The sequence below is a fragment of the Peromyscus maniculatus genome, chromosome 5 (assembly GCF_049852395.1).
Source record: "Peromyscus maniculatus bairdii isolate BWxNUB_F1_BW_parent chromosome 5, HU_Pman_BW_mat_3.1, whole genome shotgun sequence".
NCBI classification, from domain to species: Eukaryota; Metazoa; Chordata; class Mammalia; order Rodentia; family Cricetidae; genus Peromyscus; species Peromyscus maniculatus.
In genome coordinates this window covers 44,110,392-44,127,764 of record NC_134856.1, presented here as the reverse complement: position 1 = coordinate 44,127,764, position 17,373 = coordinate 44,110,392, and the positions used below count along the sequence as shown (strand labels likewise).

Sequence of the window (17,373 nt, the reverse complement as noted above, 5' to 3'; positions counted from 1 at the left end):
TCCTCAGATAAGAAGATAGAAAGATTGGACACAGATGATTTGGATGAGATCGAGAAAATAGCCAACTGAGAAGCTTCCCCAGCGACTGGCGCCACCCTCAGCACTGTCCTGCCGGGGAGCCTAGTGCTTTCATGGCATAGGCCTGGACAGGCGGCACCTCAAAGACCAAGGCCCGAGTAGAGACTACCTACCTCATTCAGAATTACGTTTGGACTTTACAGAAATTTGTACAAATGATGGGGGATGGTAGAAAATTTGTTTACACAACTTTGGAAGATTAGGCATGAATACACAGAAATTTACCTTTTAGAAGTTCCGTCATATTTTTTTTTTTTTGCCAATATTTCCCCATCACGTTAATCTAGATAATAATGCCCAGGCTTCCTTCCTTATGACAAACCTTAGCTGTTCTTTGACTTACGGTGTGCAGGCCAGCCTTGTGGCCGTGACAGCACAGGAGAAAAGAGGCACCCTGAGGCAGAGTCCCCAAGTAGGATAAGGATGTAGGCCAGTTCTAGTGTCAGAAGGACGGCATGAGGAGTTGGCCTGTGAGCTGCTGCTTAGCACTGGGTGTGCAATGGCTAAGCTGAGTTACCAGAGCCCTGCTAACTTATTCCAGGAAGAGATTTACTATGCTAGACCAAAATGCCTTTGGGGCCACTCTATTCAGGTTTGTGCCTCAGGAACATGGCTTGTTCTTTTTCAGCGGTTGCAATCTGTGTGCAGGACAAATCTCATTATTAGTGAGTTCTTGGCTCATACATCTGCAAGACCCATGGATAAGTTCATCAGGGAGAATTAGTGGTCGCTCTAGCTTGCCACAAAGCCTTTGTCATGGGCTCCTTGCACCATTGTTTTTACATTTGTAACATCACCTTACCCCCTACTAGTGCCAGCCAAATAAAAGGGTACTTGAGATTTGGATACTTAGTGAATACTGTAGCCTCAAGTTTCTGATGGGCAGCCTCAGTCTAAGCCATTCTAGACATAGAGTTCCCAACAAGTAGTTCTGTCAGAGCTAGGGAATGATTATAAACATTGGGCATCTTGATTCTAAAGGGATTCTGATCATCTATGTTCACAGTGCCTCGAATGAATACAAAGGAGTGTGATGAGGGACAAGATGGACCACAGCCATTTGTCTGTCCAAGACAAGAATAATCAGGCATTTGCTCCTTTCTTACTCGGCACCTGTGAGTAGAGTGGTAAAAGCAAACAATAGAAATGGAGAATTCCTGGCTAGGCCGTAGGTGCCCACAAAGTGACAGAAGAGACGAAACCAGCCAGAAGTCATCCTCTTCAGTCCTTTGACTGGGATGTGGAGTGATTCCTCTTTCTAGGTTTTTTTTTTTTTTTCCCAATGTATGTGTTGTGGTGGGACTCACATATGCTAGGTAAGCACTTTACACAGAACTATCATTCCCAGCCATGGAAGAGGCTTTTTCTATGTTCCTGGATCTTAAGGCCAGCTCCATCACCTGGAAAGGGGAGTGGTTTGCTTAATGTTACAGAGAGACCAACAGACTGCCAGTTCAGCCACTTCCTCTTAATGGGCATTTGACTGAATAGAATTCTTTGTATACTCCTGGCCAAACTTTGATCTATTATAGGAGTCTTAAAAGGAGAGAAGAAATTTTTTGTCCTCCCAAAACACTGTGAACCAAGCCTGGAATAACTAAAACCAAGGATATATTGTAATTGAAGTAGGTAGACTTTTGCTAAGTCTGAAGAGGAAGATGGGGAAGGTGTACAGCAGACTCTTCGATGGCTTCTGGTGGAAGTGTAGCTCAGCTGTTCTTAACCTAGTGTCTTGCACCTCTGAGAATTCACTGGCTGGGTTTCATGATGTCTGTGATGTATTATTTTGAATTTAAATAATTTCTTGGAGTACTCCCAAAGGATTACACACCTTTTAAAAAGGTGAGACCCACAATTGTGGGACTCTGGAATGTCCCTGTGGGCCACATTCCTTCACAGTCCACACTCATTCCTGCCACCAGCTGTTCCCCAAGGCCAGCCTAGAGCTGTCAGGACTCTTAGAATTAGTGAGCTTGCTGTGCCTTTGGTCCAGGGATTCTTTTACTGATTTCAGTAAAGTTATCTTCTATGACATGACAAACTGAACCCAGAAACAAAGAAACTCAGGGAAAGAAGAGAGTAGCTCAGGGAGGGAAATGTTCTTGTCTAATGGAAAGTTTACGATGTTCATTATCCAAAAACAATAGGTTTTACTTTTTTGCTTCAAACTCACGTTTCCTGAGTGCTAGAATTACAGGTACACACCATCATGCCAGACTGGGGTATTTTGTTCTGAGTATCATTTATTGGTTGTCTACATAAGATCTAATCAATTGTTGAGACATAGTTTTTGTTTTTTATTTGTTTTTTGAAGCAGCGTTTTCCTTTAGCCCTGGCTATCCTGGAACTTGCTCTATAATAGACCAGGCTGGCTTTGAACTCAGCCTCTGCCTCCCACGTGCTAGGATTAAAGGTGAGACATAGTCTTTACTGATGTTAATTATGAAGTGTTCATATTACTAAGACATTAATGGTTATAAGAAGGAAGTGGCATCTTGTGATTGTTGGTATTAAGTGAAGTCACATGTTATGCCTTAGGCTAATTATAGTTAGTCTTATTTCAATTAGTACTGTTCTAACACGAGTAACTGGAAAAACTCCATAGAGGTAGGATTCTGCTCACTTGCCAGAGGGGCACAAATACACACACCTCCTACCCCACTGCAGTAAGACAGGATTCAGGCTAACTACTCAGAAAAAGGTCACTGTCAGTAAATTCAGTCTGTAGATCCATCTCCTAATCTTAGGAAAAGTAAAAGGATATAAATTGGGCAATAGGCCTTAGAGACCAAGAGTGATGGTCCACACCTGTCAGTCCCAGCATTAGCAAACCCGAGGCAAGAGGGATTTTAGTTTCAAGTCAGCCTGACCTATGTCTCAAACAAAAACAGGCTGAGCATGGTGCTTCCTACCTGTAATATGGGCATTTGTGATATAAAAGCAGGAAGTTTCAGGAGTTGAAGGGCAGCCTAAGCTACAAGAGGCTGGGTGGGGGCGTGTAGCCTGGAGGTAGATCTTTCCTCTTTATTGAGTCAGTGTCTAAGACTGGTATATAAAGCTTTCCAAAGGCTAGAGAAAGTTCCATAAAGGAGTGGGGTTTGTATATGAGAAAGCAGTCTTGTGACAGGAGGAATCCCAGCCCAGGAATATTAAGACTAAAGCTTAGAATGGTGGGACATGCCTGTAATTCCAGCGTTTAGGAAGTGATGTGAAGATCAGGAGTGCAAGGTCATCTTCAGCTACAAAGAGAATTTGAGGCCAGCCTGGTCTACGAGAGGCCCTGTTTCAGGAAACAAAAGACTAGAACAAAAAATACTAGGTAAAGTGGTTTCATGTCTGTAATCCCAGCATTTAGGAGGCTGAGGCAGGAGGATTGCTAAATTCAAAGCCAGCTTGGTAACATAGAAATAGGCCAGCCTTAGTACATTGTGACTCAAGTTGACAAGGCTAAAAGAGATATGCTAGGAAGACACAGTGCTCAACCTGGCTGAGAGGAAAGTCAAGATTCACAGGATGTTTTGTTGTTGTGTTTGAGAGAGCGTCTCACTATTTAGCACAGGCTGGCCTGAAAATCAAAGCAATTCTGCCTCAGCATCCTGAGTGCTGGCATTCCAGGCAGGAATTACCAAGATCATTAGACTTTGACTGTGTCCTAGTCCACTGCCCTGCTATGACAAGGGCCAGGGCTGGGTAATCTGAAGAACAGATGCAGCCAGTGGGTCTGGAGGCTGAGACTGTCAATACTGAAGCCTTGCAGAACATTCAGAAATTCTTCAATCACAAATGCAATGAAATTGGCTTTCTGTGGTTGGAGAGAGGAACTGTAGTGGCTGCCTCCTTCACCCATACCACCCAAGGTAATGAAGATTTAAGGGATCCTCTTCAAGTTTCTCTTGGTCCTCATTAGAGACAGCAGATTCCTGGGAACTCCTTGCAATTTTACATGACTTTGTTTCTCTGCCTGAGAATAAATAGTCTGTATTCTGTTGCCCAGTTGTTGCAGTGTCTTCCATAAAGGACCCTGGGGCATGAGATTAACCCAACTAATACTGAGGCACTTGTACTCTTGCTTTTTTAATCCATTAGCTGAGATAGGGCTTCCCCAGAACAGCTTTGAAAACCTAGTGTGAAGATGCAGACACAGAAGAGTAGCACATGCTTTTCTTGGCCTCCAGACTGCCCTGGCTTTAGAATCCAGGGGGCCAGGCTTCTCTGTAGTAGTTTCAGTTATGAATGGGTAATTGAAATAGAAGGTGGGGGAAAGATGTTTGAGGACAAGCTGGGCGTGGTGGCATATCTCTGTAATCTTAACACTTGGAGGGGCTGACGGTTGAGTTTGAGTACTGTTGGGGCTACAGAGATCCTGTCTCGTCCAAAATAAAAGGTTAGGTGAAGCTTGACAGTGATGCCCGACATGTCCGCTATCCACATGGAGCACTCACCCCTCTGCCTTAGCTGTAGTTCATGGATGAGAGAGCAGACCTTTCCGTGCCCTTTTAGCCTGGGACTGTGGTTAGTTTTTGCCAAGGTAAGAGACAGCTTTCCCTAGAAGACAGCTCTTGTTTTCAGCCTTTCCTATTCTCTTACAGCCAAGCAGTGTGTTTTCAATTTAAGAACAGTCTACTGAGTTTGTTATAATTATCCCTGAGGGCAGACCTACCTGTTTACACTTGAAAGGACAACTCAGGCTAGGCTGTGGTAGTGCACGACTTTAATCCCAGCACTCCGGAGGCAGAGGCATTCAGATCTCTTTGAGTTCCAGGCAGCCTGGTCTACAGTGTGAGTTCCAGGACAGCCAGGGTTATACAGAGAAACTCTGTCTCAAAAAACAAAATAAAAAAGACAACTCAGGTTATGTGGCCAAATGGGCCTGGGTGTGTGTGTGTTCTGTTCATTTTGCTGACAGCAGTGGCTGCTAAGTAGAGAATTATTAAGCTATGACTGGTGAGATGGCTTTAGTGGGTAAAGGTACTTCCTCCCAGAACCCGCTTCCAACAGTGGAAAACCAGCCTCAAGGAGTCGTCCTTCATTAGTGGGCAATGGTGCGTACCTACACACGAACTTTAATTTTTAAGATTTACTCGTCATTTTAAATAAATATATTTTTTTAAATGTGTATGGGTGTTTTGTCTGCAGTTCCTGCGGAGGCCAGCAGAGGGCATCCAATCCCAAGAACACTCCTTGCAGGCAATCATGAGCCACCATATGGAGTTGGGAACCAAACCCAGGTCCTCTGCAAGAGCAGTAAACGCTTCTAACAACAGAGCTATCATTTCGGATCCTATTTTATTGAGACAAGATCAGGCTGGCCTTAAACTCACAACATTCCTCCGACTTTGAAGGGTTTGCAAGCGTACAGCACTACATCCGGTTCCAGCACTAGTCCTGATGGCCAAAGGTTTACGCGAGTTGATTTTATGCATTGACCTCCAGTCCCAATCCCTCTGTAGTTCTCCTCACAGCTCTCCTGAAAAAGTGTCCTTTGTCAAGAACACTTGATAGCCTATGCAAGCCTAATCTGGAACACACTTCTATTCATATTTGATTTCTCAGCAGTAGTTAACAGTACTTTCTCCAGGAACTAGAACCACTCTAGTGTTTACCATTGGGTAAACTCACTTTTGGGTCTTTTTCTGACTATGTCTCAGGCTCTTTGACGATTTTATTCACCTTCTCATGCCTCAGTCCTCAGCCATTTCCTCCTCTTTGCCATAGGCAACTTTGTTCAATCCTATGGCTCTATCTGCTAGAACCCCACGAACCTCCCACCCCCAATAAAATCTATCCCAAGACCTGACTGTTGAATTCTAGGGTAGGAGAAGCAATTGCTTAATCCTGGGATGGTTTTTAGTTCTATTAGTATGAACAACACAGAGCCTAGCAAACACTACCAACCCAAACCCTGAACCCTGCTCTGAGTTCCTCATCCAACTTGACCTCACAAAATGGCATCACAGTTGCCTATTGTTCAAGTTAGAAACCTGGAATTCAACATGAGTCTTACTTCCTGCTCCTGAGCCAATAAAATACCAAGTCCTTTGGATCAGTTGTCCATTGCTGTGTCACATGTCTTCTCAAAACAGTGGCTTGTCAGATGTGGCAGTGCATGGGCTTCAACCTAGTTTTCAGTAGGCAGACGGGTGGATTTCTAAGTTTGAAGCCAACCAGAGTTACACAGCCTTAGCTGTACTTGGTGGCACAAGCCTGTAATCTCAACGGTCGGAGGGTTGAGAAAGGAGGACTGTGATGTCACTGAGACTGGATCTAAAAAGAAAACAAACCACTTTTCATTTTTGGTTCAGTACAAAATGAACTTGACTAGGGGCTCTCCACACCAGGCACCTGCTTCATTCAAATGTGTCTTTGCCTCACCCGCCCCATACGGTGCTCCATTCTGTCTTGTCACAAACTGAGCTGTATCACACAAGTTGATGAGCTTGTGTATTTTCCTTCCTAATTTCTCATTTTTTTCACATCTCCCCACTCAACCTGAAGCAAAAACAAAAATGGAAGGAAACTGCCCAAGTTAAAGGTAAGTAGGGATTTTCACCTCCAGGTTCCAGCGGATGTGAACGTGGGGGAAGAAAGGGAGTTGGAAATAGAGCCTTCCAGTGCAGCAGTCAGGAAGCACAGTACAAGTGGAGAGGACAACCTGTCAGTCCTGCTCTTCCAAGTCCAGTTCTCTTAGAAAAAGCTCAGGGCTGGAGACATGGCTCAATGGTTAAGAGCACTGGCTGTTCTAGAGAACACAGGTTTTCCCCAGCACCCACATGGCAGCTCACAACTGTAACTGCAGTTCCAGGGGATCTGACACACAAATATAAGTGCAGGCAAAAACATCAATACACATAAAAACAAATCATTTTTTAAATGTCCCAGCACCCACATGGCAGCTCACAACTGTAACTGCAGTTCCAGGGGATCTGACACACAAATATAAGTGCAGGCAAAAACATCAATACACATAAAAACAAATCATTTTTTAAATGTTTAAAAAAAGCCGGGCGGTGGTGGCACATGTCTTTAATCCCAGCACCCGGGAGGCAGAGCCAGGAGGATCTCTGTGAGTTCAAGGCCAGCCTGGTCTACAGTGCGAGATCCAGGACAGGCACCAAAACTACACAGAGAATTCCTGTAACGAAAAACCAAAAAAAAAAAAAAAAAAAAAAAAAGAAATGTTAAAAAGCTTGCTGGGCATGGTGGCACATGCCTTTAATCCCAGTATTTGGAAAGCAGATACAGGAAAATCTCTTGAGTGTGAGGCCAGCCTAGTCTATAAAGTGAGTTCTAGAACAGCCAAGGCTGTTCCACAGAGAAAGTCTTTCTTAAAAAAGAGTGTGTGTGCTCAGAGGAGCCTGCAGGGTGGGTCTTCTCTGCCATCAAGATGTTGCAAAAAATTGGTGACCTCATTAATTTTTTAAATCATTTTTGTTTTATGTGCTTGGTGTTTTGTCTGCATGTTTGTCAGTGTGAAGGTGTCAGAGCTTGGAGTTAGAGACGGTTGTGAGCTTCCAGGTGGGTGCTTGGAATTGAACCCAGGTCCTCTGGAAGAGCAATCAGTGCTCTCAACCTCTGAGCCATCTCTCTGGTTTTTTTGTTTGTTTGTTTGTTTTGTTGATTTTTTTTTCTTTCTTTCTTTTTTCTTTTGGTTTTTCAAGACAGGGTTTTTCTGTCTGTATAAGTCCTGGCTGTCCTGGAACTAACACTGTAGGCCTTGAACACACAGAGATCTGCCTACCTCTGCCTCCCTTTAATCTGCTGGGATTAAAAGTGTGTACCACCATGTCCTGGCAATCCCACAACTCCACCTTGAACTGGATCTCTTCCTGTTTCAGGTGTGCTTCATGTCTGTCTTAATCTTCCATAGTGCCCTGTACTTCCCTTATTGATAGAGTATTTGTCAAGCAATCTTCCAAGGCCTACCATAAATTAACCCATCCACTCTTCACAACAAATGGGTTATGTATGATTCCTGTTTTATGGAAATGAACACAGAGAGGCTGGGTGAATTGCCCTACAACACTCCACCACGGAGAGGCAAATCCAGATAAGCCTAGACTTTCTGGTTCCAGGCCCCACACTCAACATTACTTCATCTGCCTCATGCCCTATGGGGACTGCTTCTTTAGTGTATGTTTTCCCTTGTACTCTAGTACAGCAAGGGAGGAAGTATGTCTTTACTAATGAATCCTGAGATAGCAAGCAGAACCAGGGCTTGCAAAGAACTGCAATGGTAATATGTCTTCGAATGTTTTACAGATCCTCAGGAAAATGTTTCACAATCATTTTTTCATTTTAATCTTAGTGCTGGGAATGAAATCCAAGCATCCCTTATGCTGGGCAAGTGCTCTACAGTGATCGAGCTACACCTCCAGCCCTTTATACAATTTTTTTTTTTTTTTTTGAGACAGGGTTTCTTTATGTAGACTTGACTGGCCTAGAACTAACTATGTAGACCAGGCTGGCCTCAAACTCATTGAGATCTACCTTCCTCTTCCTCTCAAGTGCTGGAATTAAAGGCATGTGCCACTGTGCCTAGCTTCTTTTATATAATAAAAATTTAAGTTTTTTTCACTTTTATGAGTCAAATAGTTATGCTAGCACCTAATATTATCTCTCCTTTCCTTTCTGAATCTTTATGGCATTTTGTCACTTCTCCCTGTCTTGTTGCTTACTATATGTGGAGGCATCTGGAGGGTAAAGGAGCAGAAAATTCACTTACGGATATGCTCCCTCCCTAACTGGAGCGCTATTGTGCCCCACATGGGCAAGCTGCAGGGAAGCCAATGCTGAGTCTGGGAGTCAGTGATGAAAACAAAATTCCTCACAGGTCAGGGAACTTGAGAGCTCCACCAACAGGTGATTCAGTGGCAGTTCTAGGCCCAAGAGCAGGTAAAAAGTGCCCAGAAAAGGGATGTTGTCCTCCGGTGATTGGTTGGCTCATCTGGCGTTGGCCAGTCAGATGCCATCAGGGTTCTAAGATACATGCTTGTTGAACTGGTTAGTAAGAAGAAAACTAACCATGTCCACTCCCAGGTTTTGGGTTTGTGCTGTAGAACTGAGTTGTGCTGAAATAAGTGGGCACGTTTGCCAGTTGGTTAGGCTGTGTGACGTCAGAATTAACTTCTCTAATTTTAGTTTCCTCAACTGGGAAATGGAGATGACAGAGGGATGCTGAGAAATGATTCAAATAAATTGTGTACAGTGAGTTTTCTGAGACATGATTTCTCTCTGGGACCAGGCTGTCCTTGAATTCACAGGTCCTCTTGCCACTGCCTCCCGAGTACTGGGATTAAAGGCGCACATCACCATCCCTGGTTTAGAATGTTTTTAAAAAATGTTATCTTACTGCTGCTTCTATGCCTTCTGGCTACAATCAAGTGTTGTTGGTTTTTGCTCTTTTGGGGGCCTGCCACCCAGCTCCAAAATGAATCACACAGAGGTTTATTCATACTTATAAATGCCCGGCCTTAACTTGGCTTGTTTCTTGCCAGCTTTCTTTAAATTATCCTGTCTACCTTTTGTCTCTGGGCTTTTCCCATTCTCTTACTTCTGTAAATCTTACTCTTACTCCATGGCTTGCTGTGTAGCTGAGTCCTTCTATAAATTCTCTCTACCTGCTAACCCCACCTATGCCTCGCTATTGGCCGTTCAGTTCTTTATTTGACCATCAGGTGTTTTAGATAGGCAAAGTAACACAGCTACAGAGTTAAACAAATGCAACATAAAAGTAACACACCTTAATAATCTACAACTATCAAGTGTAGATGTTAACTCATGTTACCATGTTCACTTGAGTCAGATCTCAGCTCAGGGCAGACTATTTGATAGGAATGATTAGAGAGTGCCTTCTCTTTGGCCTCAGGTGTGGAAAAAGAAAGGAGTCATTCTGGGTAGATTCTAGTTGGTGTACTCCTTTTGGAGTATACAGGCTAGCTGTGGGCCAGGAGTGAATGTTTTGACAGAAGGTAAGGTATAGCCCAGAGCTGTTTCTAAAAATAGCTGACTAGTTTCATTGTTCCAGCTGGGGCTTCAGCCTAAGCTGCCAGAAACCAACCTCATAGTAGATGCAGGTGGTGTGAAAGAAGTGGTTTAAAAAAAAATCACTGAATGCAGGAGTGGTGGCGCGTGTCTGTAATCCCAGCACTTTGGAGACAAAAGCAGTTGGGTCTCAGAGTCCATCCTGGTCTACACTGAGAGGTCTAGGACAGTCAAGGTTGCAAAGTGGGACACTGTTTTTTTTTAAAAAAAAAAAAAAAAAAAAAAAGCTGGGTGGTGGTGGTGGCGCACACCTTTAGTCCCAGCACTCAGGAGGCAGAGGCGGCTCTCTGAGTTTGAGGTCAACCTAGTCTACAGGACAAGTTCCAGGGCAGCCAGAGCTACTTACACAAAGAAACCCTGTTTCAAAAAACTAAACCAGCCAGTCAGTGGTGACACACGCCTTTAATCCCAGCTCTCGGGAGGCAGAGGCAGGTGAATCTCTGTGAGTTTAAGGCCAGCCAGGTCTACAAAGTGAGTTCCAGGACAGGCTCCAAAAGCTACACAGAGAAACCCTGTCTCAAAAACACAAAACAAAACAAAACAACCAAAAAACTAAAACAAAACCTACTAAATGTCTTGCAGACTCAAGTGAAGCTAAAACTTGAACTCCTTAATTGTGCTCACACACACTGCTCTAAAAATTGTGTCCCAGTGGATATACCGAAGAACCATGTTCTTGGTACTACAGCAGCTGTGCTTGGTAATGAAACTGCGAAACAGAGAGGACAATGGGCAGCCAGACTCCAAAACTGTTTTGAGACTAGGTCTGCCTCATATAGCATATATCTTCTTCCTCATACTTCCCAAGTACTGGAGTTGAAGGTGTTCACTACCATGTCTTATTTTACAGTATTTTCAGAGCATCTTTTTTGTTGTTGTTAAGTCTCTTCAAGTCATTCAAACAGCTTTACACAGCTGTCATGATTTTAAAATGTATCCCAACAGCACAACAATGTGAACTAGTTCTCTTAACGCAGTATTTGGGAGGCAGAGGCAGGAATAAAGGGAGTTCAATGCCAGTCTGGGCTACATGAGATTCTTGTCTGCGAAAACAAAAATTAAATACATACCCACACATGTAAGGATGTAACCAGGTTTTTCGAGACGGGGTTTCTCTGTGTAGTCCTGGCTGTTCTGGAGCTCTCTCTCTAGACCAGGCTGGCCTCGAACTCATGGAGGTCAGCCTGCCTCTGCCTCTCAAGTTCTGGGATTAAAGGCCTGTTGCCACCACCGCCCGGCTCATTTTATTTTTAATTACGTGTATGTAAGTGTGTGTCTGTGACCGCAAAGTAGAAGGCGTCGGATCCCGTGTAAGCCTGGCATTTGAGAAGTGAAGGAGGGAGCTGAGTTCCAGTTTACAAACCAAAAAAGAGGGAGGGGCTATTTTAGTATGAAATGAAAAGATGCAGCAAGGACTCTCTTGGGCGTTAACTCACAATCAGACCACACCTAACCAAGTAGTAGCATGCTTACCAACCCGTGGGCGGAGCGCGGGTGGGAGACGACCGCGCGGGACAGGAACTGACGTCAACTCCGCGCGCGTCTTCTTCCGCTCCGCCTGAGTGGCGCTTGGCGCGTTCTGGGACTCAGCGCCGGTGTTGGCGGGGTGCGAGAACCACTCTGCAGGTCGTGCTCGCCTCGGGGACCATGGCCACCGACTCCTGGGCGCTGGCGGTGGACGAGCAGGAGGCCGCTGTCAAGTCGGTCAGTGGCCTGGCGGGGACGGGGCTGAGGCGGACGCTGTTTCCAGCACGCCCGGGGACCTGAGTCGGCTTGGCCCGCGCGCCGCTGCTCTTTGCGGCGGGCTATCGCTTAGTGCTGATTGATTTGCACCTAGAGCGGGAGCAACACGTAGCGAGCTTCTTTATCCGAGTTTGGACTGAAAAGTTTTTCCCGTGGTGACTCTGTCCTCTCTATGTGTGCGATGTCCCGAACTGGCTCTTTCTCTTGACCTTTTATAACATGGCAACATCAAATTCTCCTTTTCCTTGTTAAGGGACAGTTTTTGAGTGCGTTTATGCTGCTTTTCACCTAACAGTTCCTACGTTCATGCTTAATGTGCTTGGCAGTTTGTAGCTCTCCAGAATAACGTTTTTTTTTTTTTTTTGTTTTGTTTTGCTTTGATTTGCTTTAATGCCTCTCATGGATACAAATACAGACTATTTTGTTAATATTTTAGTGACCTTTAATTTTACTTCTTAGGCTTGCTTTTCGTGTGTGTGTGTGTGTGTGTGTGTGTGTGTGTGTGTGTGTGTGTGTGATGGTGTGTTCGAGGAGACAGGGTTTCATTTAGCCCGGTTGGCTTCTGACTTGCTGTGTATGTAGCTGAGGCTAGCCTTAAGAACTCCTGCTATCTTTCTGCCTCCTAAGTGTTGGAGTTACAGGCTTGCTGCCTTTGTTATTAACACAGACCAGATGGCCTGCAGATCACTGTTCAGTTCGGGGTGGCCTCAAATATTTTCTTTTAATATCTACTCATGTTTGTTTTGCGTGTATCTGTGCGTCACTTTTGTGCCTACATACATTAGAAGACGGTGGTGGGTCCCGGGGAACTGGAGATAGAAACTAACGTGAGCCTCTCAGTGGGGGCTGGGAACCAAACCCTGGACCTCTGCAAGAGCTGCAAGCTCTCTTAACCACTCAGCCACCACTGTAGCTCCTGTGTTTATTTTTTTAACCATTAATTGTATTTATGTGTGTGGAGGCCAGAAGACAGCTTGTGAGGGTAGGTTCTCATCCTACAGTGTGGGTCCCAGGGATGGATTCAGTTCATCAGGCTTGATGACATGCAATTAATTACCCACTAAGCTGTCTTAGGAGCTCCAGTCTGAAATTTCAAATCTAATGTTTAATATGAGATTATCCTTAAAAGATAGTGACTGGGAACTGTTTTCAATTTAATTATGTGAGTTTGAGAAGGGGATCTCACACTGATGTCCAGTTTGGCTCAAATCCATTGACTCCAGTAATCCTCCTGACTTAACTGGAATTACAGGAGGGTACCAGCATACCCACCTTTGTATGTTTTTAAAATGTACTAGCCAAAGCTGGGGACTTAGGGTTTTTGTTTTTGTTTTTGTTTTTAAACTATCTTTTTAAAAAAAAAAAAAAGATTTATTTATTTATTATGTATACAGTGTTCTATCTGTACATATCCCTGAAGGCCTGAAGAGGGCACCAGATCTCATTCTAGGTGGTTGTGAGCCACCATGTGGTTGCTGGGAATTGAACTCAGGACCTCTGGAGAGCAGCCAGTGCTCTTAACCTCCAAGCCATCTCTCCAGCCTGGGACTTAGTTTTGTAAGTCATACTTGCCTAGCCAGAACAAGGCCCTAGGTTGGACACCTGGTACTGCAGGGGTAAAAACAAAGTATGTCCCTAATCTCTTATGATACGAATGTCACCAATACCACCTGAACATCCTTGATACTTGACCTAACCGTTGTCCTTCTCAGAAGGCTGATGTGAATTTAGAGATATGCTCCCCACCACCACCCCAGCACACATACACCTTCTACCACACAGACCTGTATGCATTTCCTGTCCAGTGAGGCAAGATTAATCATCAGATGTTGTGTGCCAAGGTAAATCCAGAACAAAGGAGAGTGATTGGCTGGCCTGCCCATTGGTATTTACTGTTCACTCTCAAGACAAGTGTACCTGTCCACCAGCAGTTCTTTGCTTGAATGCAGCTGAGTAAATGCTGACAAATTCTTGCCTTTGACATCCTTGGTCTAGCCCTTCTGAGAAAGCTGTGTGTTACCACATTGAGACTGTGTCTTAAAAAACCGACAGCTCATGACATTGATTTAGGGTCTGGGGGCGGACCTAGGCCCTGGGAACACATGACATTGATTTAGGGTCTGGGGGCGGACCTAGGCCCTGGGAACACATGACATTGATTTAGGGTCTGGGAGTGGACCTAGGCCCCGGAAACATTTTATAACACACTGCATTAGCTGCTTTTCTCTTGGCTGTGACAAAGCGTGACAGGAAGAACAGCTCCCAGTTTAAGAAGGACACATGGTCCGTTATGGGGAAGGCATGGTGCTGGGAGCCACAGGGGTCCTCGGGGAAGGAAGGAGAGATGAGTGTGGCTGCTGCTCCCTCACCTTCCCATTCAGTCCTGGACCCTAATGCAGGGAGAGTGCTGCCCACATTCTGTGTAGGCCTTCTGCCGCAGGTAAACTCAGGGGTGTGTCTTCTGTGGATTCTAAGGACCATCAAGTTGGCAGTCAAGATTAATTAACCATCTTACCATCGTCACGTCACACTCTTAGCAGTTTTTAGAACATAAGAAATGTTTGTGAGGGGCTGGAGGGATGGCTCAGCGGTTAAAAGCACTGGCTGCTCTTCCAGAGGATTGTAATAGTGGTTTTTGTTTTCTTGATGGGGCATTGATTTTTTTTTTTTTTTTTTTTTTAAAGATTTATTTATTTATTGACTGCATGCCAGAAGAGGGCACCAGATCTCATTACAGATGGTTGTGAGCCACCATGTGGTTGCTGGGAATTGAACTCAGGACCTCTGGAAGAACAGTCAGTGCTCTTAACCTCTGAGCCATCTCTCCAGCCCGTTTTTTTGTTTTTTTTTTTTTAAGGCAAGTCTCATGTGGCACAAGCTGGCTCCTAACTCATGACCTTCAACTTCGGCTCTTCCTGCCTCCATCCCCCAAGTGCTAGATAAAGGCCTGTTTCCCTGCACCCAGTTTATTTTAATACACGTTAAACAAGTTACTTATCATGCAGGTGGTTGATAGACTAGAGGACTGTAATTTATTTGCTGTTAATGGGGTTAGAGAGGTTGGGGCATGGCTGAGTGGTAGCACATCTGCCGTTAAGGACACAAGTTCTGTGTCCTGGGTTTACTCTAGCATCACCTAAACCCAACAAACAAAAACTTGGAGATGTTCTAGAAAGAGTGTAAGTTAGAAGAAAAGCAAATGTTTGAAGCTTCCCCCCCTTTCTCCTTACACAATTATGTTTAACCCATGCCCACCTCTTTTTATTTGTTTGTTTATTTATTTATTTATTCATTTATTCATTTATTGGGTTTATTTTTTATGTATACAGTGTTCTGTCTGCATATATGCCTGCAAGCTAGAAGAGGGCACCAGATTTCATTACAGATGGTTGTGAGCCACCATGTGGTTGCTGGGAATTGAACTCAGGTCCTCTAGAAGAGCAGCCAGTGCTCTTAACCTCTGAGCCATCTCTCCAGCACCCCCCCCTCCTTTCATGCTGCTGAGGAAACATGAGATGTCTTTGCCCAGGCTTTTAGCACTTGTGTATTGAGTAGAACAAACTAGCTCCCCAGGCAGCCCCACTGCCTTCCTTGGTTGGGTCTTTTGCTTACCATTTCCTTTTATTCTTACTCAGATGAGCAGTTTGCAGATCAAAGAAGAAAAGGTCAAAGCAGACACCAATGGTGAGTCACTGGTAACTACAGACTAGGTACCAGAGTTACACCTGTACGTGTGCCACAGCTCACAGCTGCAGTGAGCAGTGGGACTGTCCTGGAGCCACTCAACAGACATCAGCCCTGGAATGGAGCCCAAAGTAGGAATTAGGGTACATTTCTGAATCGGAAATGTTTTACAGATATTTCTAGCTTCTGATGCCTTATAAATAAAAGTCACAGCTGGGGCCAGGTGGTGATGGTAGCACATGCCTTTAGTCCCAGCACTCAGGAGGCAGAGCCAGGTGGATCTCTGTGAGTTCGAGGCCAGCCTGGGCTACAGAGCAAGATCCAGGACAGGCACCACAGCTACACAGAGAAACCCTGTCTCGAAAAACCAAAAAAAAAAAAAAAAGTCACAGCTGGGTAGTTAGTGGTGCATATCTTTAATCCCAGCACTTGGGAGGCAGAGGCAGATGGATCTCTGAGTTTGAGGCCAGCCTGGTCTATACAGTAAGTTCCAGGACAGCCAGCACTAACATAGAGAAACCCTGTCTCAAAACAAAACAAACAAACAAACAAACAAAAAAACCCACACACAAGTCACTATCAGATTGTTTTCCTATTTACTTCATGTTTAAATCTTTTGAAACATGACTAGGTTCAAGCCAAGCAGGGTAGCTCCTATCTGTGATTCCAGCGGTCAGGATGATTATTGAAGTTTTTTAGACCACTCCTGACCTGCCCCAGGACTACATAGCAATACTCTGTCTCAGAAACAAATGAAAAAAATCAACTCAGAAAGTATGAAAAGGTACAAGGCCTCCATTCCACAGTGCTCAGTGTTGACCCTCGCCCCCCTGTGTTCGTCTGCCGGGGCTCATCTCACAAAGCACCTCAAAGGTGGGTGGTTCAAACATGACAGCTGCCAGGTAGAGTGGGGAAGCTTTTTCTCCCAGCAGAGGCAGACACAGGTGATTTCTGAGTGAGAGGCCAGCCAGAGCCACAAAATGAGAGTCTCAAAAAGTAGAACAAACAGAAACCAACCCACAGTAGCTTATTGTCCAAAGCTCAGGAGATCAGAATTCTAAGATCAAAGTGTCAGCAAAGTTTGTCATTTTTGAGGGCTTCTAGAAAGACCTTATTCCAGGCCTTTGCTGGCAGTTTTTGGTGTTCTTTGGGTTTTAATGATTTTACCAGATCTCACATGGTATTATAAATAGCATTCCTTTCTTTCTTGATTAATTGACTAGTTGATTGGAAATGCTGGGGATCAAACGCAGAGTCTTAAACATTAGAGACAAGTGCTCCGTCACTCCTCAGTCCCAGGCTCCCTCTTTGATATGGGTCCAGTAATACTGGAGTTGGACACACTTAACCCCGTTTTCAGATAAGGTTTCCTCCTGGGGTACTGGGGATTAGGCAGGACAAGCGAATTTTAGGAGTACTCAGTTAAATCTGTAACATAGAAGTAACTACTGTTAGTGACATTTTACTTTAGTTTCATTTTGCTTAGTTGTTTAGGTCTATTCATTGTTCATTTATTTATTTTTGGTGGCAGGGTCTTGCTGTGTAGCTGAGCCTGGACTTGAATTCTTAGCATTCCTCTTGCCCAGCCTCTCAAGTGCCAGGATTACAGATTATGTTACTATGCCTGGCATTGAATTTTTAATATTATTCCAGAGTTTCTTTATAAAAGGCAAAATACAAATAGGGATTGATATTTTCATTGTCTCGGTTCTCCGATTTCTCTCCCCATCATGCCCTACCTCTGAGAGGTTTCAAGATAATACAAAGTATATTTGGTTTTGTGTTTCGTGCAACGATATTCCTTTGCATGCTCTCCATATTGACCTG

The 17,373-nt window shown here is 44.4% G+C and overlaps 2 protein-coding genes across 8 annotated transcripts in view; both read left to right on the top strand.

The window, feature by feature from the left end:
* The window catches only part of LOC102922019 (ATP-dependent RNA helicase DDX19B), a 31,604-nt gene extending 26,410 nt beyond the window's left edge, over nucleotides 1–5,194 (top strand). For all 4 annotated transcript variants that reach the window (XM_076571522.1, XM_042277708.2, XM_042277709.2 and 1 more), the window contains exon 12: nucleotides 8–5,194. In XM_076571522.1, coding sequence (XP_076427637.1) covers nucleotides 8–69 — 62 coding nt within the window. In that variant the 3' untranslated portion in view covers nucleotides 70–5,194. The remainder of the gene's footprint in view (nucleotides 1–7) is intronic.
* Nucleotides 5,195–6,326: 1,132 nt separating this feature from the next.
* Nucleotides 6,327–17,373, top strand: part of Ddx19a (DEAD-box helicase 19A) — a 33,619-nt gene continuing 22,572 nt past the window's right edge. Inside the window, exons 1-2 of one of the 4 annotated variants that reach the window (XM_042277711.2) lie at nucleotides 6,327–6,610; nucleotides 15,498–15,546. In XM_042277711.2, coding sequence (XP_042133645.1) covers nucleotides 15,498–15,546 — 49 coding nt within the window. In that variant the 5' untranslated portion in view covers nucleotides 6,327–6,610. Of the gene's footprint in view, nucleotides 6,611–11,448; nucleotides 11,824–15,497; nucleotides 15,547–17,373 lie in introns of those variants that run through there. The other 3 variants (XM_076571525.1, XM_042277710.2, XM_042277714.2) reach the window with 3 other exon arrangements.